This window comes from Miniopterus natalensis, chromosome 1 (assembly GCF_054644295.1).
Source record: "Miniopterus natalensis isolate mMinNat1 chromosome 1, mMinNat1.hap1, whole genome shotgun sequence".
Lineage (NCBI taxonomy): Eukaryota > Metazoa > Chordata > Mammalia > Chiroptera > Miniopteridae > Miniopterus > Miniopterus natalensis.
Window position 1 is genome coordinate 48,736,056 of NC_142081.1, and position 27,959 is coordinate 48,764,014.

The 27,959-nt window shown below is 39.3% G+C and overlaps 1 protein-coding gene across 1 annotated transcript; it reads left to right on the forward strand.

The window, feature by feature from the left end:
* The first annotated feature begins 6,651 nt into the window (after positions 1 to 6,651).
* On the forward strand, positions 6,652 to 27,846 carry PYGO1 (pygopus family PHD finger 1). The gene is made up of 3 exons (XM_087821339.1): positions 6,652 to 6,906; positions 22,471 to 22,556; positions 23,785 to 27,846. The coding sequence occupies exons 1-3, from the start codon at positions 6,858 to 6,860 to the stop codon at positions 24,907 to 24,909; spliced, it is 1,260 nt and encodes a 419-aa protein (XP_087677465.1). The 5' UTR covers positions 6,652 to 6,857; the 3' UTR covers positions 24,910 to 27,846.
* Positions 27,847 to 27,959: the final 113 nt, after the last annotated feature.

Consider the following 27,959-nt stretch of genomic DNA (forward strand, 5'->3'; position numbering starts at 1 on the left):
AAAATGCCAATTGTTTCGTATTTACATTCTGTTGTTTTAACACCAGGATTTGTCATGTTTCTTAGGTAGTCTTGCCTTGCTGTTTCATTCACAAATACATACATATCTTGCTCATTCCCACATGCTCTCAAAAATTTCTCAAACACCCACAGTGTTGCAGTCTGCCTATGTTGGCAGTACTTATCCTGAAAAAGGGAAAAAAAATCTGCCTCTCTTCCCATTGCTGTAAGAAACAGAACAAACAAAACAAGGCAAAAATCCCACATTACTTTGCCTTATTGGTTTTATCGTCTGTCACATAAGAAGTACGTGGCTCACAATGTCTTTAGAATCAAAGATCTGAGAGTTAATGAATATTTTTAACCATGCTGCCCCAGGAAAGATACCATGAACTTTTATAGTTATGTTAACCTCAAGTCTTTGACTATTGATTGCAAAGGGTATTCAAGTTCATATGACAAAAAGTGATCAAGATGGAGAGAGCTTCTGAGACATCTGTTCCTTAAGTTGCAAGCCTCAATATTTCAAAGAATTACAAATCACTTTCTTTGTTATTTTTCAATAATAGTTACACACTAGAAATATAAAATAAGTCTAAAGTCTGAAATAAATATTTCAGAATGTATTAATATAAACTTTGTATGAATCTGTATGAATTTGGCTATAGGAATCTATTGCTTAGCAGACTCTTGAATATGAGTTAATATATCTTAACTAGTGGGTAGACAAAATTACAGAATGTCAAGGCTTTGACATTGAATTCTTTGCAAGTATATAATTCATTCATTCAAAAAAATGTTTATTGGTATGTGCCAGACAGTAATAAGCAAAAGTCAACATTACCCTTACTCTCATGAATTTGAGAGTCTGGTGGTGAGGACAAAATTTAATCAGACAGTCACAGAAATTAATATGTCATTTCAGACAGAGAAGTGATAAAGGAAAGGGACAGGAAAAAACAGAGTGTGAGGTAGATTGGAGGGAGAATGAGGAGCTATACACCTGAGTCAAGACTGAAAGGTACAGTTTGAGTTAACTGGATGAGGCACAGAAAGGAGCATTCCTGGAAGAGGAAACATTTTGCAAAGACCTCTGGCAGGAGAATATTGGAGGAAATTTTTAAAAGCCAGTGAACATAAAGAGCAAGGGGAGTGGTGCAGGATGACATTGGAGAAATCAGTGGAAATCATATTGTATCAGCTTATAGTCCATGTTTTTAAAAATCTAGTCTTAATTATAATAGCAGTGGAAAGTCATTGAGGAGTTTTATGTAAAGTGATGACAGGATGAGATTTGTGTTTTAAAAAGAACACTCTGCATTCTGGAAAATAATTTGGCAGTTTCTTTCAAACTAAAAATGGATTTACCATATGACCTAGTAATTGCATTCTTGGGCTTTTATCCCAGGAAAATGAAGACTTATTTTCACACAGAAACTTGAACATGAATGCTCATAATGGCTTTATTCATAATAACCAAAAAGTAGAAACTACCCATGTAGTCTTTCAATGGGTGAATGGTTTAAAAGCTGTGGTACATCCATACCATGAAATACTACTAAGTAGTAAAAAGGAACAAAATATTGGCACATAAAATAACATAGATAAAATTCAAGGAAATTGTGTGACAAAGTATCTCAAAAGGATGCATACTGCTTGATCTCATTTTGTAATTTTCATGAAATCACAATTATAAAAATGCAGAATAGATTAGTGGCTGCCCCTGGTGGGTTAGGGATCAGGAAAGTGGATGGGTGTGAATATAAAGGAATAATAAAAGGGAGTCCTGTTATCAGGGAATCTTGTGCTTGTTGAGTATCTTGGTATCTTGACTGTGGCAGTGGTTACATAAGGTTACATATGAGAAAATTGCATAGAGCAATTATACATGTACACACGTGCATATATAACAGGTAAAATCTGACTAAACTCTATGGATTGTACCAATGTTAATTTCTTGGTTTCAATATTGTACTATAGTTGTACACCATGCTCACACTGAAGGAGGCGGGGGGGAAGAATGCATAGGACTTCCCTATACATTTATTTGCAACCCCCTGTGAATCTATCCTTTTTTATTGTAAAGAGCACTGTGGCTACAGAATAGGAATAGGAATAGAATGAATAGAGGTTAAGGTGCATGTGGGGAAAACTACTGGGTAAGTGTGGTATTAGTTCAGAAAATAGAGAAATGATCATGGCTAGAGTTGGGTGGCGGCTGTGGTGATAGAGAAGAAAATAATAACCAGGTTATTACAATGGCATCAAATGGCCACATCTGAGAAATATACAGGAGGTGAAATTTAGAGACTCTGGTGATGGATGACATAGAAGTTAAAGAGAATGAGCTCAAAGGGTATTCTGAAGTAAAACTTTGCCCCATATTTTATAGCCTAGAAAATACGCATGCATTTAGGACAAGACAGCAAAAAATCAGAAGGTACCATTTTATGACAAAGCATATTTCAGAACCAAAGTTGCTGTTGCTAGGAGGTCACTTAGGGAGTTTTGCTAGTTACAGTATACACTATCATTGTGTCAATAATCAATTTATTGCCTCAACCCCAATTTACCCTTTATTGCCTGCTCTGCAAAAGTGGTGCTGTACCCTTTAAATAGTTTTCCTTTGCCAGCCAGAATGATGTTATATACTTTGTTAGTAGAGGGTGCTGGAGACATATTGCAGGAGGGACTTTCTTCCTGTTCCAGGTGCTCCTTTGGTGGGTTCCTGCAGCACGCATGGCTTCTTCATGGTCCAGCTCCTGCAGTGCTGGCAACTTATCCAGTGCCAGTAATCTGCAATGCAGCTTCCTCTGACACTCCCCTCAGAGTGCACAGCTGTTCATTCTCCAATCAGATCAGGATTGCAGCCTGGAGAGGGACCTCTTCTTTGGGTGCTTAGTTTTAAGGTAGTAGATCTTCCTCATACCTGCCTTTCTCGTGTTCTTCAGCATTCTCTTTACTTCTTACTATCCTACTCCAATTTCCTGCTGTAGATAATAATTCTTTGTATTAAATTTACCCTGTTTAAATTGTGTGTGTTTTGTGTCTGGATTGATCCCGACTTATGCAAACATTTCCCAAAGTTTGCTGTTGTGATTCCCTCAACTTTGAGCTTTTGACTATCTATCTACATTTGTCAACAGGGAATGCTGGATGTGGCTGACCAACATATAGAGGTTGCTAAGCTGACCAAAATTGCAATTATATCATGAAAGGATTCAAATCAATGCTTCAAAACTCCCAAACACCTAGAATTGGGTTTCATTTTTATTCAATTTAAAACAAATTTGTGATTTTCAATGTTTGAAAATAGAACTTAGAGCAATATTTTCTAGAAAAAGTGTTACATGTTAATCTAAACCAACTTAGAGTCTTTATGCTTAAATGCTCCACTATATTACCTCACAATATAAACAGGTAAAATGTGAGATGTAAAATATTAAAAGCAAAGGCTATAAAATACTTCAAAATATAAGAAATCAAGGAGGTTAAGTAGATTCCAGGCAAAGGATGTCTAAAGATAGAAATGAGTACTTCTTTCTGCAGCATGTGACAATGTTGGTCATTTCTCCCTTTTCTTGATTGCTCTAAAACTCCTATTATTTTTATTTTTCATGCCTTCTCAATTTCCTTAACAGGCTCCTTTATCTCTGTCCACACTTGAAAATGTCAGTGTTTCCCTGGATTCTGTTCTTGGCTCTCATTTCGTATTGATCCTGGGTGGGTTTACCCATCCTTAGGTAATGTCTCCTTCATTCCTATCTGTAGCCTAGGCTTATCCCCTGAGCTCGAACCTCCTTTTTGTGATCCAAGTTCCAGTGTAGTCTAATGAGCAGATTACAGCCTGTGGGCCAAATTCAGCACACTACTGGCTTTTATATATAATGTTTCATTGGGACACAACTACACTCACTTGTTTACATATTGTCTATGGTTGCTTTTTGAATACAATGGCAGAGTTAAGTAGCTGTGACAGACTATATGGCATGTGAAACCTACAATATTATCTGGCCCTCCACAGAATAAGTTTACTGAGCCTTGTTCTAGCCTAAGTTGTGCCTACTATTGAGTTGTAAGCATGACTGAGCATGTAGTTTTAAATAATGGGGTAGGCCTACCAACAATAGATTTACCTGCATCTCTCTGAGTAAGAGGAATAAAGATGTATATTAACTCTGGAATTCATAACTCAGTCCCATAGATAAAGACTAGAACAGAAAGGTGAAGGTATATTTTGTTAGGAATTCTGTCACACTGGGGACATAAGGAGTTTAGTGCAAAATGCTCACTGCTGTAGAATCACCTAGAGGGCATTTAAAGACAGATTTCAGACCTCATTCCCAGAGATTCTCATTTAGTAAATCTGGGGAGTGGCTTGGGAATCTGAAATTTTAGAATGGGCTCTCAGTAGTTCTGATATATAGCAAGTGAGTCATCAGAATTTGGAAGTCAAATTGATATAAGAATGTATGACCAAGTAAGATGGTCTTTTTATTTTTTACTTTTAAGATTTAAAAATTATATTTAGAAAGGGAGGAAGGGAGATGGAAAGAGAGATAGAGCCCAAAACTTTTTGGTGCAGGGGACTATGCCCAACCAACTCAGCCACACCAGCCAGGGCATGGTCTTCTACTCTTGATGAATCATTGAAAAGAGGCTAATTCATTTCTCTTGATTTACATATTTTGGAGTCTCTAGCTTTAGGGAATTACAATAAAGAATTCAAAATTTCTTAGCAATGATTTTTCTCAACCACTCTCCTTGCACTAAGGATTATATAATAAAAGCTCTGTTTCCATACTGAGTGATATTTTCAAAGTGCTTTCACATCTTTTCTCAACAATCCTGTGAGATAGAGTATAAGATCCAGTTTGTTTGATCATACTGAGCACGTGCTTGGGCTTTATCACACTTAACCCAAACCCTGTCATTCCAGTCTGCCCAGGGCCACTTCCAGCCTGTTTATTCATGCATCCATTCAACAACAATTTTTTTGAACACTCGCCAGTCATTGTTAGGTACCAGAGGATACAGTAGTGAACTGGATGAAATGCCTGCGTGGAGCTTACATTCTAGTTTACAGGGAGCCTTTTTCTAGCTGTGCCTCCTATGCAAAAAATTTCCCCAGCCTATCCTAGTTTCAATCTTCTAATCAGGAATTTCCCCAAAAACTTATTAGAGAAAGGGTAACATGTGTACCCTGGCCTTGCCCTATCCTGTTTTGTAAAGCCGATTCTGCTGCTGCTGCGGTGCTTGTCTGTTCCGTGGCTGTGAAGACTATAGGTTGGCTTCATATTTATATCTGTTCTCTCTCCTATTATACGTGCAGTTGACTGAGTTCTATGGGTCTTGTCTCTGGAAGGATGCGACTCCAGTTTGTGATTAGTTCTAAATCCTCATATGAGTAAGGAGTGCTTTTAGTGATTTTGACATCAAAATAAACCCAGAGCGTCGCCTGACTGACAGTTGGAGTCTGCACCTACAGATTCCCACTTTAGTAGGATAACTGGAAAATCTAACAACAAACAGGGAGAACAGCTGCCTAAAGGGTAAGCTGAAGAATGCCAGAGCTAGAAGAGACCTCAGAGATGTAACTCCACTGCCTTTCCAAGAGCAGAAATCTGAGACTCAGAGAGGTTATCTAAGTTGCCTCAGGTCACACAGCCCGTGGAACCAGACACCAAACCCAATGTACAAGCACACTGGGGGCCCTTTCCCTAAAATTTAACGTCTAAATCAGGTCCAGCCTTCTCACCGCTCCTACCCAGTCTCCTTTCTTGTATGAATTCCGCATCGGTTATTCTTAAAGAGGCAAGTTGTTAAAACTCAAAGTTGGGGCGGTCCACAAACAGGTGTCCAGACCACGGCCACGGAGCCCGGGAATGTGGGTGTCCACATGCCTGCCGAGAACTCTCCCATCTCCCACTTACAAAGTTTTCTCGAATCGTACGTTCCTCCTTCAGATCCCTGGCTGCGAGGCCAAGATGCCTGCCGCGGCCTCCGACGAAGTTCGGAGATGCCACTGCCTCGCCGAAGCCGGGGCCCGGGGCGCGCGGGCCGGGAGCCAGCGCCCTGGGGCCTGGCGCGCGGCGGGGGTCTGCCGGGCGCGGGGCGGAGCGGGACGGCCCCTCGGCGCGCGCGGCTCGCCCCGGCTACCAGGGCCGCGGGCCCGCGAGCCCCGGCACCGAGCGAGAGGCGCGCGCGGGCCGTGGGGGCTGGGCCGAGGCGGAGCGCGAGGCGGTGGCGGCGGGAGGCGCGGTGGGACCAGGCGGCGGCCCCCGCCCCCCGAAGTCCGTCCCCGCGCGGGGCTGGGGAGCTCAGGGCGGGGAAGCGGCGGGGCCGCGCCACGTCCGTCGCCCGCCCCACAGCGGGTTTTGCAGGCGGCTCCACGCTGGGGGCTTTTGTGTCTGCGACTCGGGAGCGCGAGAGCGCGGACCTCCTCCTCAGAGGGCGCCGCGAGTGCGCCGCCAGGGCCCGGCCGCCCGCCCCCGCCGCCCCTGTCAGCCGGTCCCCAGGCGGCGGCGGCCGCGGAGAAGCCGGAGTGGGAGGAGACGGCGGCGCACTCGTCGTCCGCACGTGCCGGCCCCGGGCGGGGGGCCGCCCCCAGGCCGCGCTCCCCGCCGCCGCAGCCGAGCCCGGCCAGCCCCCGCACGCCGCCCAGCCTCCCCGAGGCCTCGTCCTCCTCCCAAACTTTGCAAAGTCGGCCCGCGTCCCCGCCGCCCTCGGCCGCGCCTCGGCTCGGAGGCTCGCCTCGCAGCCGCAGCGGCCCCGCGAGGAGGAGGAGGAGCCGCCGCCGCCGCATCAAAGAGACCGAATTCCCGCGGCCTGGGGGGGAGTCATGCTTTGCGGTCTGTAATGTCAGCGGAACAGGAGAAGGATCCCATTTCGCTGAAGAGAGTTCGAGGTAACCGAGACGGGCGCCAGATTGAGGGGGTCTGGGGAGCGGGGTGCGCGGGGGCCGCGTGCCCGGCCGCTGGGAGGCCACCGGGCTCTGTCCGGGCCTAACTCCGCGCAGCCCGCGTCCCGCCTGCGCCCGGGGGCCGAGGCTGGGGTCCGAGGCGCGCGGCCCCGGCGCCCGCTCGCCCCCCGCACGCCCGCGCGGAGCCCTCGCCTCCCCGACTTTGTGCTAGGAGGCAGTTGAAGCCGCGCTCAGCATCCCTTCGTCCCCGCTCCTCTTCCACCTTATCTCATTCGCGAGACCCAGCACAATAGGTACCTCAGAGGGTGAGAGAGAAACACCCCCTGGCCGAGACCACGAACGATGCCCACCCCCCAAAAAAGTAAGTTGGACTGCACCGGAGTTGACGTTCTGGAAGAAGGTGCACCGCCTCGCGTCTCTTCCAGCCCCCCCTCCCCGCCCTCCAGAAGACAACAAACAGACGGCTTATTTTCCTTAGGCTTAGGAGGAGAAACTATGTAGATTCAAAAGGCGTTTTCTCTATTGGCTAACGGGTAAGAATCGACTCAGCCCAAATCAGTTTTATACATGATTGGTTTGCTTCTTCCTTGTACACGTTAGGCATTTTCCTGCTGCCTTACTATCTAAGAAAAATCAGGGAGCGATGTACCAGACAAAAGATGCTGCGTGTAAGTTGACGGACCCCAAGTGCCGCCTGGAAATGTGGGGGGATGTCCGCCAGCTTTTATTTCTAGCTCTTAATAGGGTTAAGGATGAAAACCCCCAAATTGATGTAATGCCGTTTGTTCATTAAGCAAATATTTATTGAACATCTACTGTGTGCTAGGCACTGTTCTTGGCCCTGGGATAGAACAGTGAACAAAGCCAAAGAGACTCACCACCCAGCAGTTCACACTCTTGCAGGTAAACAACTGATAAACAAATAAAAGGTATAGAATGTCAGTGGTAAGTTATATAGAGAAAAACACAGCAGGGAAAGTGGTTGGGAAATTTGTGTGGGGTGAGGAGGTGGCAATTATAAATGTGTGTAAGAGAGCTCACCTGGAACTTGATGTCTGAGCAGAGACCCAAAGGAAGTGATAGAGCAGAGCCGTGTGAGTGCGTGTGGAAAGAGCAGTCTGGGCATAAGGAACAGCAAGCGCAAAGGCCCTAGGTCTGGAATTTGTCTGGTGTACTCAAGCAACAGCAAAGAAGCTGTGATAGCTGACGTGGAGTGAGCAAAGGGAGAGTAGGTATGAGCCGAGTTTAAGTATAAGGAGATTGTGTATTGGGGGCCTGGGGACCTTTTAAAAGACTTTGGCTTTTACCCTGACATAGGAACTGGACGTTTTGAACAGAAGAGTGACTGATCTGACATATGTATTAGCAGGGTTTCTCTGGCCACTGTGGAGAATAGACTGTAGAGAACAAGGGTGAAGCAGGAAGACTAGTTTGGAGGCTATTACAATAATGCTTTTGTCCAAACAAGATCAAGTGCTTTATAAATCAGTAAGTAGTAAGGTGAATTTCCAATTGACTTAAGTAATGTAGAGATCAAGGACCACAGTCATTCATCTGTTTGTTCCATGTGACTAGAATTAAACATATGGGCCTGCCTTTTGACACAGTGACAATGTGGTATCCAAAACACATCCACTCAAATATTTGGATAAAGATTGATTTTCTTAGCCATTTAAGAAAACATAATTTAGAGCAGAGCATTGTGCTTAAAGGCTTAACAGCGCAATCTTTCATTTGGTGACGGTTTTCTATTTCAGCTTTATTTTCTGTTTGTGGTTGCAAGCTGCCAAAGTCTTTAAGGAATAGACCTTCCTGAGATGCAATTATTCCTGTGATCTTTTTGCCATATTATTTTGCCTATTATTATAAATTACTTTGGGGTTGAAGGAAAAAGAGGAGAGCTATCAAGTTTATATCTTTGAACTCAATTATCAGTCTTAATCAAATGGAATTTTAAATAAAATGGATATATATTTTATTGTAGGTCAAGAGCACAGGTCCATCTTCATTTTGTTCCAACTGCTGCTTTTAAGTTTGATGCCCTAACTGTTGGGAATTGGCTCAGGTGTCTGCTCAAAAATATTCTGAGAATTAAGTACCAGAATAAAAGACAGTACCCTTTAAAAAGTCAATATAAGGAGGGCTTTAAAAAATAATAAGTCATTTTGTAATAATTAGAACATTAATTTTTAAAAACATTTCTGGATTATTTTATAATCCATTAAAAGGTACCAGAGTATCTACATGAGCTCTCTTGAAGCACAATTCTGTTGACCTTCACTGCCATGCAACTTTTTGTTATAATTTGTGCTCATCAGACTACATGCAGGATGTGGTGTTTACAGAGCATAAACTCTTGAGCAGTGCTTCTCAAACTGTTTTCCATCCACTCATGTATACAGACAGACTTTTTAATAGTTATGTATTTATTTCATATGTGTTATAAAAATGTAAGTCAACAAACTTCTTGCTTAGGATAAGGCTAAGATATAGGTTTAACTCAGATATGGCAAAGTTATGACATGAATGACTAAGGACTTTACAGTAGTATACTCTGCAGACCAAACACATCATAATCCTGTGGGATGCTTATTAAAAATGCACATTCCTGGATCCACAAAATCAGGATTCCTGGGAGATTTTTTGTCATCTTTAACAAGACCCCCAGATGCTCCTCATGCACACTAAAGTTTGAGAAATGCTGCTGGTAGACCTAGATTGCAAAGGTGAGTGGGCCAGAGGAAGCTGATTTGTGGTCCTCTAAACTTGTCCTAATATTTTAATATTAGATTCCTAATTGCTCTTTAATGGCAAAGTATCTTACTCTTGCTTTCTACCAGGTCTTACCACTCCCAGTCCTTCAGCCCTTGATTGTAAAACACATCCGTGAATATAGGTATACTATCTTGAATATCTTTCTATTGCTCCCCTAACTGCCTTGTGAATGAATGACTACTTGAAGTAACTCATTCATATCTTTATATTGCTTTCTGATTGTAGCCCCTCAGACTACTTTTACTTGTTTTTTCTTGTAGAATGTTATTTGTCATACTTATTTTAACTAACACTCTCCAGTGTTCTTTGAACTCTTAGGTGTTGATCCGATGGCATTCATTCAATTAATCAACAAATATTTATTGAGCACTCATAGTGCCAGACAGTGGGAATATATTGACTAAGAAGGCATAACACTGGTCTTTAAGACATTTTTAGTCTAGTCCAGGATACTGACAAATAAACACACACTTACAAACAACATAAGTTCTGTGGCCATCTATAGGAAATAAAGGTACATATAACCTATCTTTAGGGAAACCATGAAAGACCTCCTAGAGAAGAGTTCTAAGAAGCAGTGGGTATTCCTTTGTGTAAAACTATATAGGAGTGCCCTGGCCCGTGTGGCTCAGTTGGTTGAGCATTGCCCCATGCACCAAAAGGTCCCTGGTTCAATTCCCAGTGAGGGCACATATGGGTTTGAGCCCTGGTTGGGTGCATATGGGAGGCAACCATTGTTGATGTTTCTCACATCAATGTTTCTCTTCCTCTCCCTCTCCCTCTAAAAAAAGAAAATTAATTAAAAAACATTAAAAAAACTATATAGGAGCAACGTAAAGAGCATGAGGGATGAGGAAAAGGTCTAGGAAATCAGTGGTGATTTTCAGAAGGCACTTTTGAGAGAAAACCACATTTTTAAAGTAGTAACGTTAGTGCTGTAGATGCGACTTAAAAGAAACTTGGTGGTAGAAAAACATAGTCAATAGTTTGGAAATATGGAGTCAAGAGAAAGTTTGTATGGGTCTCTTTATTTATTTTTCCCCCCTTGTAAAAAGTCTTAAATGTACTTGTAGACTTAATGGAGGAACAACCTATAATCCAGGAGATCACAGTTTGATTCCTGGTCAGGGCACATGTCTGGGTTTTGGGCTTGATACCCAGTAGGGGGCGTACAGGAGGCAGCCGATCAATGAATCTCTCTCATCATTGATGTTTCTGTCTCTCTCCCTCTCTCTTCCTCTCTCTAAAATCAGTAAAAATATATTTTAAAAAATATATAGACTATCTTGATAGGATAGGTTTATGGACGATTTGGATTAAGATTGGAGAGGAAGCATAATTTATGTAGTCACAGTCAAGGGGACGAGAAGGTGAGAGAATGTCTAAAGGAAAGGTGTTTTTGGGTGGTGGTTCTGTTTTTTAATTGATACATGTAAGGGGTAGGCAGGTTATCAGGAAAGTGAGTTTGGTTTTTCAACACATTGAACGAATATCCCCCTGGGATCTTTCAGGGTACACAATGGATATAATGGTTTGGAATGGAGGCAGGTGATCAGAGTCAGAAATAGAGACCTGGAAGTTATCAGTAAACAGGTGAATACTAATTAATGCCTTGGGAGTAGATGAGCTCACCCAAGAGCATGAAAAGTGAGAAGAGAAAAGAATTGAGAAAAGCAACTTCGGTAACGCAAATATTTAGATGAAAGGAAAAAGAGGACCCTGAGGAGCAGAATGTGACGGAGTAGCCAGAGAGTTAGAGGAGAAAAACCATGAAAGAATGGTCTCACAGATATATAAAAGGAGGAATGGATTTATAAGGGAGAGATTAGTGAATTTCGTTTTTAATGTATTGAATGAAAGGTATCTGTGAGATGTCCAGTTTCCTCTTTCTCCCATAATCCCTATCTTGGCAAACATTTATCCAGTGACCCAAAGCCATCCCCCACTTTCACCCAACAGTGTTCCGGAGTTCTAGAGTATCTGTCCCTTCATATGTTTTGAACCCATCGTCTCCTGGACCTTTCCATCACCACTTTAGTTCAGATTTTGTTTATCTCTTTGATTATCATGGTAACCCTCTCGCTGGTTTCCTTGCCTCCCATTCTGCCCCTGTTAATCCATTTTCCACATTGCTGCTGATGGTGATAAAGACTACCATCTACTGAGTACTTAGCAAACAGTTTGCTAAGTGGTTTGAGTGGATCACCCTGTTTTATACTCTCGGTAACCCTATGAGTTAGATGGCATTATCATCCTAGGTTTACAGTTGAAGCACTGATGCTCAGGGAGGTTAAGTAACATGTGGTTAAGTAACATATTTAAGCTTACCCAGCTAGTAAGTGGCAAAGCTAGAACTTAAATTTTAGCGTCTAGAGTCTTAGCCGCTATGTTCCATTGCCGCAGTGCTCCCCAAACACAACTTAGTCACATTGATCTTTTTTGTAAAATTCTTCAGTGGTTCCCCATTGCCTTTAAGATAAAAACCCAACCTTCTTATATCAGCCCTTTTTTATTTGGCCCAGGCCTACTGTTTAGTCCGCCATCCTTCATATTCTATGAAATGTTCTCCCTTGTCTCATGTGCTCCAGTTCTTAAATATTCACATTTCCTCTCTAGACATTGTCATGGTCTCTCTTGCCTATAAATCTTTCTTGGCACATTCTGTTACTTCTGCTAGGCATGCCCTCTTTTCCCCTCACCTTTGGTAAGATACTCATCTTCAAAGCATCAGCTCAGTTGAAACCTCCCAGGATGTCTTCGCTGACACTCCTTCCTCAGTCAAGATTAGATGGGAGTACCTTATGTTCTCTCGACATCTTGTGCTCATCTTTATCATAGTATTTATTATGTTTAATTTAAGAGTTTCAATTAAAAAAAAATTTCCCTCTAGATTATGGGATGCTTATAGGGAGGAGCTATTACTTTTATTTCCATACTTATAGAAGCTCAACAAATGTTTTTGACATCTAATTTGATGAATGTTAACAAAGAGGTCTTGGTAACTTCAGGTAATGCAATCTTTCTAGTTTTCTTTCACCAGAGGTGTGGAAGAGTTACCTCTTGGGAAGATTATACAGTTCTCTCTTGTAACACTCTTATTCCAGGCAACTCAAGACGTCTAAGTCATCTTTATTACTAAGGTGAGCTGTAAGGTATGGTGAAGAGTGATTTCAGGTCTTTTTGTTTGTTCCCAGTCTCTATAGACATACTAATATCAATATTGAAAAACAGTACAGCATTTAAAAAAATTTTTTTAATTGGTTGTGGGGGAGAGATAGACACATCGATGTGAGAGAGAAACATTGATCAGTTGTCTCCCATATGCACCCTGACTGGGGATTGAACCCGCAACCCAGGCATGTGCCCTGACCTGGAATTGAACCATCAACCTTTCAGTGCACGGGACTCTACTCAGCCAACTGAACCACACTAGCTGGGCCATATAAGTGTTTACTTTTAAAATCAGAAAGTCTAAATTATAGTAAGTAATGTGAACAACATTCACTTTTAGGTATATTGAATCAATTAATCAATAAGTAAGTGACCTATACAGCATATTCTTTCTCATTTTGATTGGGAGTGTGTAATAGAGTGAAAAGCAATTAAGATAGAAAACAGTGAACAAAAAAGTATCATAAAAACGGAAACTTCTCAGATTTGACAGTTTTGCTAAGAAAGACAAATACAAGCTGTTTATTATATGATTTTTGTGAATGTTTGCAGCTTTGTGTTCCATGATTTCTGAGGTTTATTATTTAAAATTTTGACTAATTAATACAAGTTTATTATCAGAGGTATTATTGTATAGAGTCAGCTTCACACATAGATAACACCTACTCACCCTCCTAAGCTTTACCTTTGTAAGCTTAAACCTTAAACCCCATGCACCTTTGTCAGTAATACAAAGATCACTAGTTTGGGGAGACAGCTGGCACAGGAATTATGTGTATTTGAAACCTTAAATACCTGATGTTGAGTGCTTTCTGAATTTAATATTTATTACATACACAGATTGATGTAGGTGCTGAGTGTTGATAGTGGACACTTTCTTCCTTGCATTCTAAAAGGATATATGACAGTTTCATTTCAGTCATCAACCATTGCCAAATGCACGATGGAATTCATATAATGTTCACATATTCATAATATTTTCATTTCATGGTAGAGACCAGCATTACAGAAGTATGTGTTTCAGGTGAAGACAAAGCTGCTAGCTAAGATAGACACATCAGTAGTAAATGATAGAATAAGCTGCCCTGGCCAGTTTGGCTCAGTGGTTGGAGCATAGGCCCACAACTGAAGGGTCCCGGCTTTGATCCCGGCCAGGGACGCGTACCTTGGTTGTTGGCGGGCATGCGGGAGGCAACCAATCCGTGTGTCTCTCTCACATTCATGTCTCTCTCTCTCTCTCTCTCTCTCTCTCTCCCTCCCCCCTCCCTCCCTCCTCCCTCCCTCCCTCCCTCTCCCCCCCTTCCACTCTCTCTGAAAAGCAATGGAAAAATGCCGTTAGGTGAGGATAAAAGAAATAACAAAAATTGAAAAAGAATAACCTGACATTATATCCCAAACTTCTGTGCTGTTATAAAAAGTTGTTATTTGAGTGTCCATTGAGTATGTTGACATTGCTGAATATTAGATACTTTAATAGGATGTTAAATACTGTGGAAACTGGAGTGAAGTGAGCTTATGGTATAGTTCTGTCTAAAGGAAAGCAAACTGAGAACTAGTATTTGAGTGCTCGCTGTGTGCCAGGCAGTGTGTTAGGCACTTAGTTCATTCAGGCTGTTATAACAGAATACCATAGACTTGCTGGGTGGCTTATAAACAACAGAAATTGTATTTATCACAGTTTTGGAGGTTAGGAAGTCCAAGATCAAGTGCTATCAGATTCAGTGTCTGGTGAGGACCCACTGGTTCGTAGATGGTGCCTTCTGCCTGTGTCCTAACATGGGCAAGGGGTGAGGGAGCTCTCCCAGGTTTGTTTGATAAGGGCACTAACCCCATTCATGAGGCTCTGCCTTCATGACCTAATCACTTCCCAAAGTCCCCGCATCTTATTACCATCACCTTAAGGGTTAGGATTTCAACATATGAATTTGGTGGCGGGGGACATAAGCCTGGTTTGTGTCATTTAATCGGAATAGGGTACATACTTAAACCAATCCGTGCATTTATTAGAATATGTACTTATTTGGAATAATGAGGAAGCAAGTTTGTTTAAAGGAAAATGTTAATTATAAAATAGTTTCAGTCATGCCCTGGCCGGTGTAGCTCAGTAGGTTGAGGGTCATCCCATGCACCTAGAGGTCGCCAGTTGGATTCCCGGTGAAGGCACATGCCCGGGTTGAGGGCTTGATCCCCAGTAGGTGATGTGCCGATGGATGTTTCTCTCTCTCTCTCCCTCCCTCCCTCTCTCTCTCAAAAAACAAAAATAAGTAAGAACATATTTAAAAAATAAAAATAAAATAATACCATCACAGTACTTAAGATAAGTCAGTATCATAAACCAAACCATTATTATAAGTGTAAGTAAGGTTAAAAATGAAAATTTAAAATATATAAAAGGCATGCTGCTATCTAGTGTACAGAATAATTCCTTTACTCCCTTTTAAGAACTTGGGGGCCAAAATGGATTGAGTCTCCCTCCACTTTTTTTAATCCTCACCAGATGATATGGGGTTTTTTATTATTAATTTTAGAGAGAGAGGAAGGGGTGGGGGGAGAAAGAGAAACATGGATGGGTTGCCTTCGTAGTTGCCCCAACTGGGGATCAAAGCATCAACCTAGAAATGTGCCCTGACCAGGAATTGAACCCCCAACCTTTTGGTGTACTGAGCGACACTCCAACCAACTGAGCCACCTGGCCAGGGCAGGATTAAGTCTTAAAGGAGGAATAAAGAGGTTTAATTAGACCTAAGAAAATAATAAAAGGTCTAAAGTAAATAATCCACACTTTACAAAAATAAAAAACACTAAAAAAATAATTTTGTACTTATAAGTGGATTTCATATAAAAAATCTTTAATTTATGGAATCTTTAGATGGGAAATAATTACTTCATTTAATAAAGTAGACTCTGTCTTACTTCTGTAAGACTATGAGGAGAAATACAACTTCAGCTTCCAGCTCTGGATAAAGGTGAAAGGGTGAAAAGAGAGGTAAGAGTATTATTTTGCTTAATTGTGATTGCTTGGCAAAATTCAGGATGATAATAGGTAGGCAGATAAAATTCCTTTCTTAAGATGAAAGAGGCTCCCTGTTCCACTCTGACATCATCCTTTCCCACTTCTCTTTCCCCCTTTTGGGGGCACTAGGCAGGTAGGAGTGAGGAAATGAGATGAAGAAATTGAAGTACTAACAAATAAAAGGATCACAGTGGCCAGTGTTACAGTAAGCTTGGCAATCTCCCTTTTCTTGGTTCTGCGCCTCACAACTCTCTACTTCAGGTGGGATTGTCACTGTTTACCTTACAAAGTTAGCAGCAACAGGTATATAGAACAGACAGGAAGAGGCTTTGGTACCAAAAGTTAGGGTAACCTAAATGACTAAATCTATAACCACTACTTTCCCTCCCCTGGATTCTGACCTTTCACTTCATTTTTAAAGAGTAAGAATTATAGAAATTCTTGGTAGCTTATGTTCTACTTAGCCCTGATGAATATGAATCTGATCTAACATTACTGATTACGTCATGGAGAGGAACCACCAGTATTACAGATAGCCACTGGAAGTATTTGCCAGTTCCCAACTTAAGGGTAGTTTGACTTTCAGTTTTTCAACTTTATGATGGTATGAAAATGATACGCATTCAGTCAAAACCATACTTTGAATTTTGAATTTTGATCTTTTCCTGAGCTGTCGGTATGCAGTCAGATACTGCCTCATGGTGCTGGACAGTGGCAGTGAGCCACAGCTCCCAGTCAGCCAGGTGATCATGAAGTGTTGGTTGTTTGGATATTATGTTTTGAGCATGTTTAAGGTAGGCAATGCTAAACTATGTGGTTTGGTAGGTTAGGTGTATTAAATGCATTTTGACACACGATATTTTCAACTTCGAATGGATTTATCGAGATGTAATCCCACTGTAAATCGAGGAGCATCTGTATAGTTCATTCTTTGGATGAACAGTTAAATGGGGGGACAAAGACCAGTAGGAACTTGAAGATTTGTTTTATGGAGGGAAATGTTAGACTCTTAATAAAAAATTAATACCATAAAACTCAATTTTTAAAAAAGATTTTTAGGCGGTTTTGTTCACAGATTACTTGAAAATAATGAGTTTATTTAAATAATTCAAAATGTGAGAGTTTTGCCTTAGAATAACTACAAACAATTACTAAATTTTTGGAAAGTAAACAGATGGTAGGTACTAACCAATAAAAGTACATTTTGTTCATCTTAAATTACATTGCATTTTAATTGTAAAAGTGCAGTTATTCAGTAATCTTAATAATGCTGTGAATGGTAATTTATATATTCTGTGTTAGAGATTAGAGACTAACTTATTAATAATTGTTTTTAGAGAATTACCTTTATCTATTTATACTTTTGTTAGAATGAAATACCCATAACTGATGTTAGGAAAGACAGGACTTTGATGTTTGATGTTTTTCTTTCTTTATATAACCACTGTATTATTTGACCTCTAAGACCATTGCTAATTCCTTTTCCGTATCAGACTAATCAGAATTTCTAGGTATTCTGATTCAAAAACAACACATTTCTCTGTTCAGAATATCAGTATATACTGTTAAGGAAATCTACATACAAATTGTTAATGTGAAATCATCAGTTCATTTTATATAGGCTACTGAGTAGTTTTAACTTGGTAGCAGTTTTGGTCATTCCTAAACCATTTTAAATAAATGGCCTTGAGGAGCAGACTGGATCTCACTATTGGTTGTTTACTTACCACCTACTTAAATGGGATAACCACATCAAATTAGAATGAAAAGGTTTGAGTTCCTTTAGTTTGAACCAGAAGTTTTCATTTTTGCCTTTTGTGGGCCATTGAGGAAGAAAGATTTTAGGGAGGCAGACTAGTATCTTAGAAGTCGATAAACCTAGTTTTACTCAAAGCAACCAAAGAGAAAATAGATAAATTGTATTTCATCAAAATTAAAAACTTATGTGCATCAAAGGACACTATGTGCATCAAAGGACACTATCAAAGTGAAAAGACAACCCACAAAATGGAAGAAAATATTTGTAAATCATATGTTTAATAAAAGTGTAGTACCCAGAATACATAAAGAATTCTTAAAACTTAATAACAAAAAAGACAACCTGAAAAAAAGAAGAAAAAGACAACCTAACTAAAATATAGACAGAGCCTTGGCTGGTGTGGCTTAGTGGTTAGAGTGTTGGCTGGCACGCTGAAGGGTTGAGGGTTCTGTTCCCAGTCAAGGGCATGTAACTAGGTTTCAGGTTCGATCCCCAGGCAAATGAGGGAGGCAACCAATTGATGTCTGTCTGTCTGTCTGTCTCTCCCCTCCTCCCCTCCCTTTCACTCTCTCTAAAAATTAATGGGAAAAATATCCTCGGGTGAGGATTATTTAAAAAAAATTTTTTTTCAGTAGGCAAAGCCCAGCCAGTGTTGCTCAGTGGTTGAGTGTTGACCCATGAACCTGGAGGTGACTGTTCGATTTCCGATCAGGGCACATGCCCAGGTTTCGGGCTCAATCCCCAGTAGGGGGCATGCAAGAGGCAGCCGATCAGTGTTTCTCTCTCCTTCTCCCTTCCTCTCTATCTAAAATCAATGAAAAAAAATCATAATGTGGTATATCCATAGAATGGAATATTATTCAGCTATAAAAAGGATTGAAATACTAATGAATATTATTGAAAGAAGTCAAACACAAAAAGCCACATACTGTATGATTCCATTTATATTAGGTGTCCAGAATAGGCAAATCCATAGAGGTAGAAAGTAGATTAGTGATTTACCAGGGACTAGGGGTTGGGGAATGAATGCTAATGGGTTTGGAGTTTCTTTTTGGGGTGATGATAATGTTCTAAAATTAAGTAGTGGTGATGGTTACACAACCTTCTGAACATGGTAAAAAAACCCAATAGATTGTATATAAAAACATAAGAAAAAACCTTAGTTTTATATTTCAGTGCCGCCTTTGACCAATGGTATGAACCCTTTATATTCCAGTTCTTTTTTTAAAACGGGGATGACTTACCTACCCCATAAGTTTGTTAGGGAGATTGAATGAAAGATATAGTTAGATATAGACTTCTAAGTTAAGGTTTTATTCTAAGTTAAGGTTTTATTTTATTTTATTTCTTTTTTAATTCCAAGCAAAATGAACCAAAGCAGTTTTAAAAAACAGCAAAAATGTTCAGCAACAGCAACCACCAAGGGAAACAGCACAGCCCAATACCATAAATCTATAAGAGGGTACATGCACTATCTTAGGCTTCTATAACAACCCCTGCCCCTTGAATGGAAGCTGGTGGTGATTTATAGAATTTTGAGAATTCTCACTAATAATTCTTATCATCTCACTCCTTTGAGTGAGTGAAATAAAGTTTAAAAATACTTTTAAGGAAGACTGTCTCTGACAGAAGTCTCCAGAAATAAACACTGAATTAGTGATCAGGGACACAAGGAATTTCCCCCATGTGAATGGATTACTGCACACCCCAACTAGGTAGATGTGCATTTAACAAAATCTCAGAATTAAGAGCCTGGATATTCCAAAGAAACATAATAGGCTGATCTTACAAATATAGGCAAGCATTCTAAAGAGACTTTTAGCATATCCAGTCATATAAAAATGGTAGTACTTACATAAAAATGAGTAAGTTGGATTTATTTCAGGAATGTCAGGGGCTGTGTGAAACATTAAAGTAACTTAAAGGAGAATAAATCATGATTATCTCAATAAATGTAGTATACCACCTAACCCAAACAATGTTAGATGTGAATATAAGGGAGTCAGAAGTCACCCACGTTTCCCTGGCCCATTTGCTCAGTGGTTAGAGCGTTGGACTATGGACTTAAGGGTCCCGGTTCGATTCCGGCCAAGGGCACCTACCTTGGTTGCAGGCGCTATCCCTGCCCCTGGTTGGGGGGTATGCGGGGGGCAACCAGTCGATGTCTCTCTCTCACTCACATCGATGTTTTTCCTCTCTCTGTGACTCTCCCTTCCAGTCTCTCTGAAAAGCAATGGGGAAAGTATCCTCGAATGAGGATTAAAAAAAAAGTCACCCATGTTAAATCAGAGCAAATAAGAGGCCTGGGCAGAGTTGCAAGATAAAAGCATGATAACTATACAAACATACTATAGTAAATGAACTAACAAAAACAAAGAAGACAGAAATAGCACGCAAAGATGAAGAACCCATAACCTACAGACAGAAGGAAATATCTCACATGTACTTCAGGTGGTAAAACTTAATAAAACAAGAGCTCAAGGACAAGATTATGATGCAGCAAAATGAGATGAAAGGTAAATTGCAGACCTAAGGAAACAAATTGAGGGCCAAAACAACGTATTTTCAGAACAAATAAATTAGAAATAAGGAACCAGAATGGAGATGGTTAACAAATTGCATAATAGAAAAGCTTCAGATAATCAGAATAAATACGGACGAAAAAGAGTAAACTAATAAATAGGGAGCTAAAAATTTCTCTAGCACAATAATGAGTGCTCCTGAAATAGAGTACTCAACAAATAGAGAGGGAAAGTATTCAAAGATACGATAAAAGCAAACTGACCTGAAATGAAGAATTGACTAGAGATAGAAAATATCCTGCTAAAGGGAGTAATGGTGGGGGAGACATAGAATAAGATGGGATTCTATATTATTCTCAACTTTCAAAGCAGGAAGACAATGCTATTTAAAATTGAAAAAAGAAATAACATGATTTCTTCCACTTAGTTCTTAATGTCTTTTCTTAGACTTAGGGGATTTTTTCCCAAAAATTTCTCTTTTGGTGAAGAAATAGCATATTTTCCAGTTTACCTTTTTTCTTTTTCTTTTATTAAATTTCAATAAAAGTATAATTTAGTGCTTTCATTTTTAAAATAGTACTCTAGCCCTAGCCAGTTTGGCTCAGTGGTTAAGAGTGTTAGCCTGTGGACTGAAGGGTCCCGGGTTCGATTCCGGCTAAGGGCACGTACCTTGGTTGCAGGCTCAATCCCCAGCTCTGGTTGGAGGCGTGCAGGAGGCAACCAATTGATGTGTCTCACATTGATGTTTCTCTCTTTCTCCCTCTTCCTCCCTCCCTTTCTCTCTTGCTCTTATCTCCCCTTCCCTCTCTCTCAAAAGCAATGGGAAAAATATCGTCAGGTGAGAATTAAAAAAAAAGTATTCTGTTTTTGTAAAGGTATTGCTTTAGGAAAAGTTGGTAGGTAGATAGTAAGCTAGTTGTCTGGAGTGATGTTAACTTAGTAGTAATGATAGTTTCTGGCTGATGGGAATTGAGATACGTATCAGAATCTAGTCAGGAGATAGAAACTGGTTTTTAACAGAATATACAGGGAGTCCCCAAAAAATGTGTACACACTTTGAATGATTATAAAGTGTTTATTAGCATACAGTTCATTTCTAAAATTTAAAAGAATCTAACAGAAGTTTTTTATCATTGCTTGTTGTCAGACTGATGACTGTTGTGGTCCAGGCACTGCTGTTAACTTGAAGCAGTGGAATCAGAAACATCAAGAATAATTTCATTTGGCATTTGTGAGCCTTCAGTTCATCGACTGTTGCTGGTTTTGTACCATAAACTTTATCTTTTATATAGCCCCACAAAATAAAGTCTAGTGTCACCTTGGGATAAATTTTCTTTGTTCAAAGCTTAGTCTGGCTTCACCCATTATTTCAAATCAGTTAAATCTGAAAAGGAGTGAAAATTGAGTTATCAACTGTTACACTGTGTATACATTTTTCGGGACACCCTGTATTTAATATAAAGTATTATTAACAGATACTGAGCTGAAGTAGTAAAATAGGATACAAAAGTTTTCTCAGAGATATCAACTGGGGGAAGCAGCTAACATTACTAAGGCTATGGGACAAAGGAAAGAGGTTGGAATTACTAAAATATATAAACACACAAGAGGGATGTTATGGAGCTTAAACTCACATCTTTGAAAAGGGGGTGTTGCTTAGGCTGGTATTAATGCCTCTGGGCGTGGAGAATGGGTCCTTTGGGCCAGGGATTCAGACACTTGGTGCTAGTGTCTCTGAGGAGGGCACAACAAGACTATTTGGGATAATAAGTGAGGTAGAAAACATTATTATTTTGTTCTAGATGGCTAGCCAGAACAGGCAACACCTTTCCACTTGTTAGAATTTTTCCTCTGCGTCTCTCAGTAGGGCTATTAAAAAGTTTTTATTAACCCGGCTGGGTGTGGCTCAGTGGTTGTGTGTCGATCGGGGTTCGATTCCCGGTCAGGGCACATGCCTGGGTTGTGGGCTCGATCAATGACTCTCATCATTGATGTTTCTATCTCTCTCTCTCCCTCTCCCTTCCTCTCTCTGAAATCAATAAAGACATATTAAAAAAATAAAGGCAGGATGGAGACTTTCTTTTTCACTGAAAGAATAACAAAAAATACTGTGGAAGTAGAGATGAATAACTGTTTCAGGCTGAAATTATGGGGAAGACTTTTAAAGGACAAAGATAATAAAAATTTAGTATTGCTTTTATCTAACAAAAATAGAAACTAAATGGTAATTATAATAGATATTGCTGTGAGATATATAAAGTGATTTCACTTACAAGTGGAAATACTATCTGGATTTTATTTATTTTTAGGTGGTGATAGTGGACTGGATGGGTTAGGAGGACCAGGTGTACAACTAGGAAGCCCAGATAAGAAAAAAAGGAAGACAAATACACAGGTAAACTGACATTTTCTTATAATAGCTGTTTTTCTTCCCTAATGTGATCAGGCTGTTGAGGTAAATTTAAATTTGGTCATGGGGCCCTGGCCAGGTTGCTCAGTTGGTTAGAGCATCGTCCCAGTATTCCAAGGTTGCAGGTTTGATCCACAGGGAGGGCATATACATGAAACCACCAGTGAGTGCATAAATAAGTGGAACAATAAATTGGTATCTCTCTCTTCCTTCCTCTCTCTAAAATAAATAAAAAACAAAGTTTAAAAAATAAAGTTGGTCATGGGTTTTGTTTCTTATCTTCATTCAGAACCTAATAGTGAATTCTACAATGATTATATTTTTTTACTCTACAACTAACAGCTATTGCAGGACTGTAAGCCTAGAGTGGATATTGCAAGAGGGAAGTGTAGGCAGACAAAGTACTTAAATCTAATTTAAAAGACATAGATGACTATAGTTTTATTAAAAGACTTAAAATACACATGGACACAAGTTTAACCTGAAGTAATAATGTTTTACTATTCTAACAATTCAGTATCATGTGCATATCATGTCTATAACCTGTGGTTGTAATAAGCAGTTATAAATACAGGCTTTTATGATTTTATTCTCTATACATTTGAAGTACTCTTTTTGTCATAATGACTGTGAATAAGTATGATGGGTATACAGATGACTTTTTTCCATTTTGGCCAACATCTGTCAACTTTGTAGTGTGACTAAAACTGGCAGTTTATTTTTCCATTCTGAGGCCTAGAGCTTAGTGCTTTGGGAATAAGTTAATAGCTATTCCCTGAAGTTAAGCTAGGAAAATATTTAAATCCTGTTTATTATTTAATTTTATGGTTATTTAGGAGTATAAAGGGTATTTTTAGTTAGAATTTTAAGTGAAAAATTCTAGAGTTATAGGCAAGCATGTTAAATTAAAATTATGGTAATGAATCTTCTTTTGAAGGTTAAATACTTTTGGAGTTTGAAGTAACAATAGATTTGTGCTCAGAGAAGCATAACTTTTTTCCTTTTCTAAATGAAACCTATACATTATATCATTAAGTATAATTATATATCAATATTTGGAATTTGGGAGGTCAAGTGAAGAATTAAGTTTTCATAACACTGTGAGAGAAACTTGACTAAAACTATGTTCATAAGTGTTAAGATTTTATAACAGGGCAATTTTAATTACTTCTTTGATCGAAAACATGTATTTTACTTTACATTCTCATTTCAGGGGCCATCTTTTCCTCCATTGTCTGAGTATGCTCCACCACCGAATCCAAACTCTGACCATCTAGTAGCTGCTAATCCATTTGATGACAACTATAATACTATTTCCTATAAACCACTGCCTTCGTCAAATCCATATCTTGGTCCTGGTTATCCTGGTTTTGGAGGCTATAGCACATTCAGAATGCCACCTCACGTTCCTCCGAGAATGTCTTCCCCATACTGTGCTCCTTACTCACTCAGGAATCAACCACACCCCTTTCCTCAGAATCCTCTGGGCATGGGTTTTAATCGACCTCATGCTTTTACCTTTGGTCCACATGATAATTCAAGTTTTGGAAATCCATCTTATAATAATGCACTAAGTCAGAATGTTAATATGCCTAGTCAACATTTTAGACAAAATCCTGCTGAAAACTTCAGTCAGATTCCTCCACAGAATGCTGGCCAGGTACCTAATCCTGACTTGGCATCTAACTTTGTCCCTGGAAATAATTCAAATTTTACTTCTCCATTAGAATCTAATCATTCTTTTATTCCTCCCCCAAACAATTTTGGTCAAGTAAAAGCACCACCCCCAAAACAAGACTTTAACCAAGGAACAACCAAAAACACTAATCAAAATTCCTCTGCTCATCCACCTCACTTAAATATGGATGACACAGTGAATCAGAGTAATATTGAATTAAAAAATGTTAATCGAAACAATGCGGTAAGTCAAGAGAATAGCCGTTCAAGTAGCACTGAAGCTACAAACAACAGCCATGCGAATGGGACACAGAATAAGCCACGACAACCTAGAGGTGCAGCAGACACGTGCACCACTGAAAAAAGCAATAAATCCTCTCTCCACCCAAGCCGTCATGGCCATTCTTCTTCCGACCCAGTGTATCCTTGCGGGATTTGTACAAATGAAGTGAATGATGATCAGGATGCCATCTTATGTGAAGCCTCTTGTCAGAAATGGTTTCATCGGATCTGCACTGGAATGACTGAAACAGCTTATGGCCTGCTAACTGCAGAAGCATCAGCAGTATGGGGCTGTGATACCTGTATGGCTGACAAAGATGTCCAGTTAATGCGCACTAGAGAAACTTTTGGTCCACCTGCAGTGGGTAGTGATGCTTAATCACAGGCATTAACTCAAGTGGGCTTTTCCCCCCTGTGTATTACAGAGGTTCAGTGACACAGGATTTTAATGTTTCACAATATTTTTTTAAAAGTACATGCAAAAAATTATTTACCTTTTAGTTTTTATTAATATTCCTCTTCATTACTAGTGAAAATTTTGTATTATCTTAGTTTGCTATCTAGAATAATGTATATGGGGGTGCTTTAGAAAGTACTATACAAATAAATGTTAGTTGTTAATCATAAACATAAAAGCCTCTTGAAGCTTCAAAATAATATATAGCAAATATAGGCAAGTTTTGACTTTTAAAAGTTAGAACCATTGAAAGGTGTATATTTCAGTGCTGAACTTTGGCAATATTACATTACATTAAACATTTAGTTCAAAAAATTTTTTCAAGGATCCATTTTTTTTTCTGTGTTTTCAGAAAAAAAAGTGTAGCTAAAACATGGAAGAAAGTGTACATTTTAATCGATGTTTTTAAAAATAATAGTGTATAACACCAGATTCCTCCCTAAGTAGCGTCCTTGAAATTAGTGACTTTCATATTTCAAGTCAGTCTCTTCAGGATATCTGTTTGTACAGATATGCGACAGATGTTAGCATATAGTAGATGCTCAGTAAGTATTGGTTGATTAACTTGTGAATTGTACCACATGAAATTGCTAATATTAGATCAGTTGAAAATTGACTTCAGTTACTAGAGTTGACATAAAGTATATTTCTAGTTGTGCTATTTAGAATTATAACAGTACTATGCTTTTCTCTCTTCCATTTTCTTTGATTATTGGGTTGTTTTGTTATTGTTTTCCAGAGAAATAAGTAATATAGTATCCTCACAAGAATTAGGAATACTTTTTAAAACATGATTTCAAATTGGGACATACTGTAGATGAGATAGGTAGAAACATAAATTTGGCTTTAGAGCGCTTTGCTGGCGAAAGAACTACTCATTGGTAGTTTGAAAAATCTTGTTCTGGGGACCTGAATTCAAAAATGAGCCTCAAAGGAGATAAAAATCCATTTTAAGCAAAAATCAATTAAGAGCCAAGGTGAAAGCTAACTTACAAACAACAATTCAAGGCCTTGCAGCAGACAGTTTTTGCTGTGACTGGGGAAAGTATAAAACTGGACCTGTGAGCATCCTCTTGAAAGATGATTTAAAAATGGAGACAGTTGGAGGTGTATCCATTAAGATTCAAATCAGCAGAAACCCAGTTTTGAAGTGGAACATAACCTGTGACCAAAAAAAAAAAAAAAAAAAAGATACTGTATGACAATTGATAGCAATTTATAGGATGGTTGAGTTGGTGAAGCTCCAAAACTTGCGCCATCATCATTGCGACCAAAAAAATTCTGAAGACCATATGGTGATCTGTGAAAGGGATAATGAATTACTACTATTTAAATCCTGGTGAAACGACAGCAGCAGCATATCACCCAGAAATTAAAATTAGGCCTGAAAAACTTGATTACAAAAACATCTTGTCGCTAATCAGCATGAACTCACGCTTCTACATTACAGTGCTTGACATCAGGTGTCATAAGCCACGAAAGCAAAGTTAATTGAATTGGGCTATTTTGTCATGTTCATCTTAGTCAGCAGGCCTTTATCCAATGAACTACCATCTTTTTCATCATTTGGAGCTTTTTTCTAAGAAATAACATATTCTCCAGTTAAGAAGTAATTGGAAGATTTGAACAATTTAAACAGCCTAACAAATGAATTCATAAAAATGAAATATTTAATATCCTATTAGAAGAAAACTCATGCTTATGGTACATATTTTAATTGAATAAAACATTTTTTTTATATATAGTGCTTTAATTTTGACCTACAAACCCAGCAGTTTCATATGGTACAAAGTAATATGTTTTTCTCCATTTTCCTGTGACTAGTTAGAGGTGAGTACAAAATACTTTCAATAGTTGTAACAATACATCTTTACAATTGTAGGAAATGAAATGATATAGATGCTAATAATAGCTAGTAATAGGTACTCCTTTGTGTGAAAACTTTACCAGTTGTGAAGCAAGTTGAAATGCAGTATTTTTAGCTGAGTCGGACATTTGATGTGTTAAGTAGCATACTTGAAGATCCCAGTGTGCTTACACTGTAGCTTTTGTTAGAAATACAAAATGTTCTAAATATTTAAGGACCTAGTTATGTTGTTCTTGAACTCCTAGTGAGTGCTGATTTTTAAGACATGATGCACTGCATGTTATATGCCCAGTCCTAGCATCAGATAATGATTTTTTCAAATGGCTAAATGCAACTAGATAGTAAGTAGAACCTTACAATGTCTGCAGGAACTAACACTTTACATGGTAGTACTTGAGTTGTGCTCATTGCTAAAATTGATTATGTAGTCTTAACCCTCTGTTGCTTACAATTTCAATAGTTAGTTTTCTGAAAATGAAATCACCTTTCTCAAGAATTAAATGATACTTGATTCATAAGGCAATTCTCTCGTTTTCCATTTCCAAGTAGTTGTTTTTAAAAACTTACAAGTGAACTTTTCTTCAGGTATTTATGTCTTCATAGTACCTTATTTAAATAAGAATCGGTAAGTATTGCCCGGCCAGGTGTGGCTCAGTGGTTGAGCATGGACCTAGGATCCAGGAGATCCTGGTTTGATTCCTGGTCAGGGCACATGCCCGGGTTGCGGGCTCGATTCCCAGTCAATCCCCAATCGGGCGTGCAGGAGGCAGCTGATCAATGACTCTCATCATTGATGTTTCTGTCTCTCTCTCCCCCTCTTCCTTCCTCTCTCGAAATCAATAAAGATATATTTTAAAAAAAAGAATCTGTAAGTATTTAAAAGAAAAACCTGTAGTTGATTCTGACATGAATCATAGGCAAACTATAATCATAGCTGATGAGTGTTTTCATATATTTGAATTTTCTTATGAGCTCTACCTTTGTACATAAGACTAATCTAGATCCTTTTTGATAGGAAATATGACGAACTATAAGAATGGCCAGATACTAATTTGTCCAGTTTGATCCGAAGAAGGCAGTTATACAAATTGGTGTGGCTTTCTTA

Bases quoted from the DNA above. Each gene is read 5' to 3' on its own strand.
- PYGO1 (XM_087821339.1), top strand. From the start codon at position 6,858: ATGTCAGCGGAACAGGAGAAGGATCCCATTTCGCTGAAGAGAGTTCGA. The intron at 6,907-22,470 runs GTAACCGAGACG...ATTTATTTTTAG, and splicing joins TTCGCTGAAGAGAGTTCGAG to GTGGTGATAGTGGACTGGAT. The intron at 22,557-23,784 runs GTAAACTGACAT...TTCTCATTTCAG, and splicing joins AAAGGAAGACAAATACACAG to GGGCCATCTTTTCCTCCATT.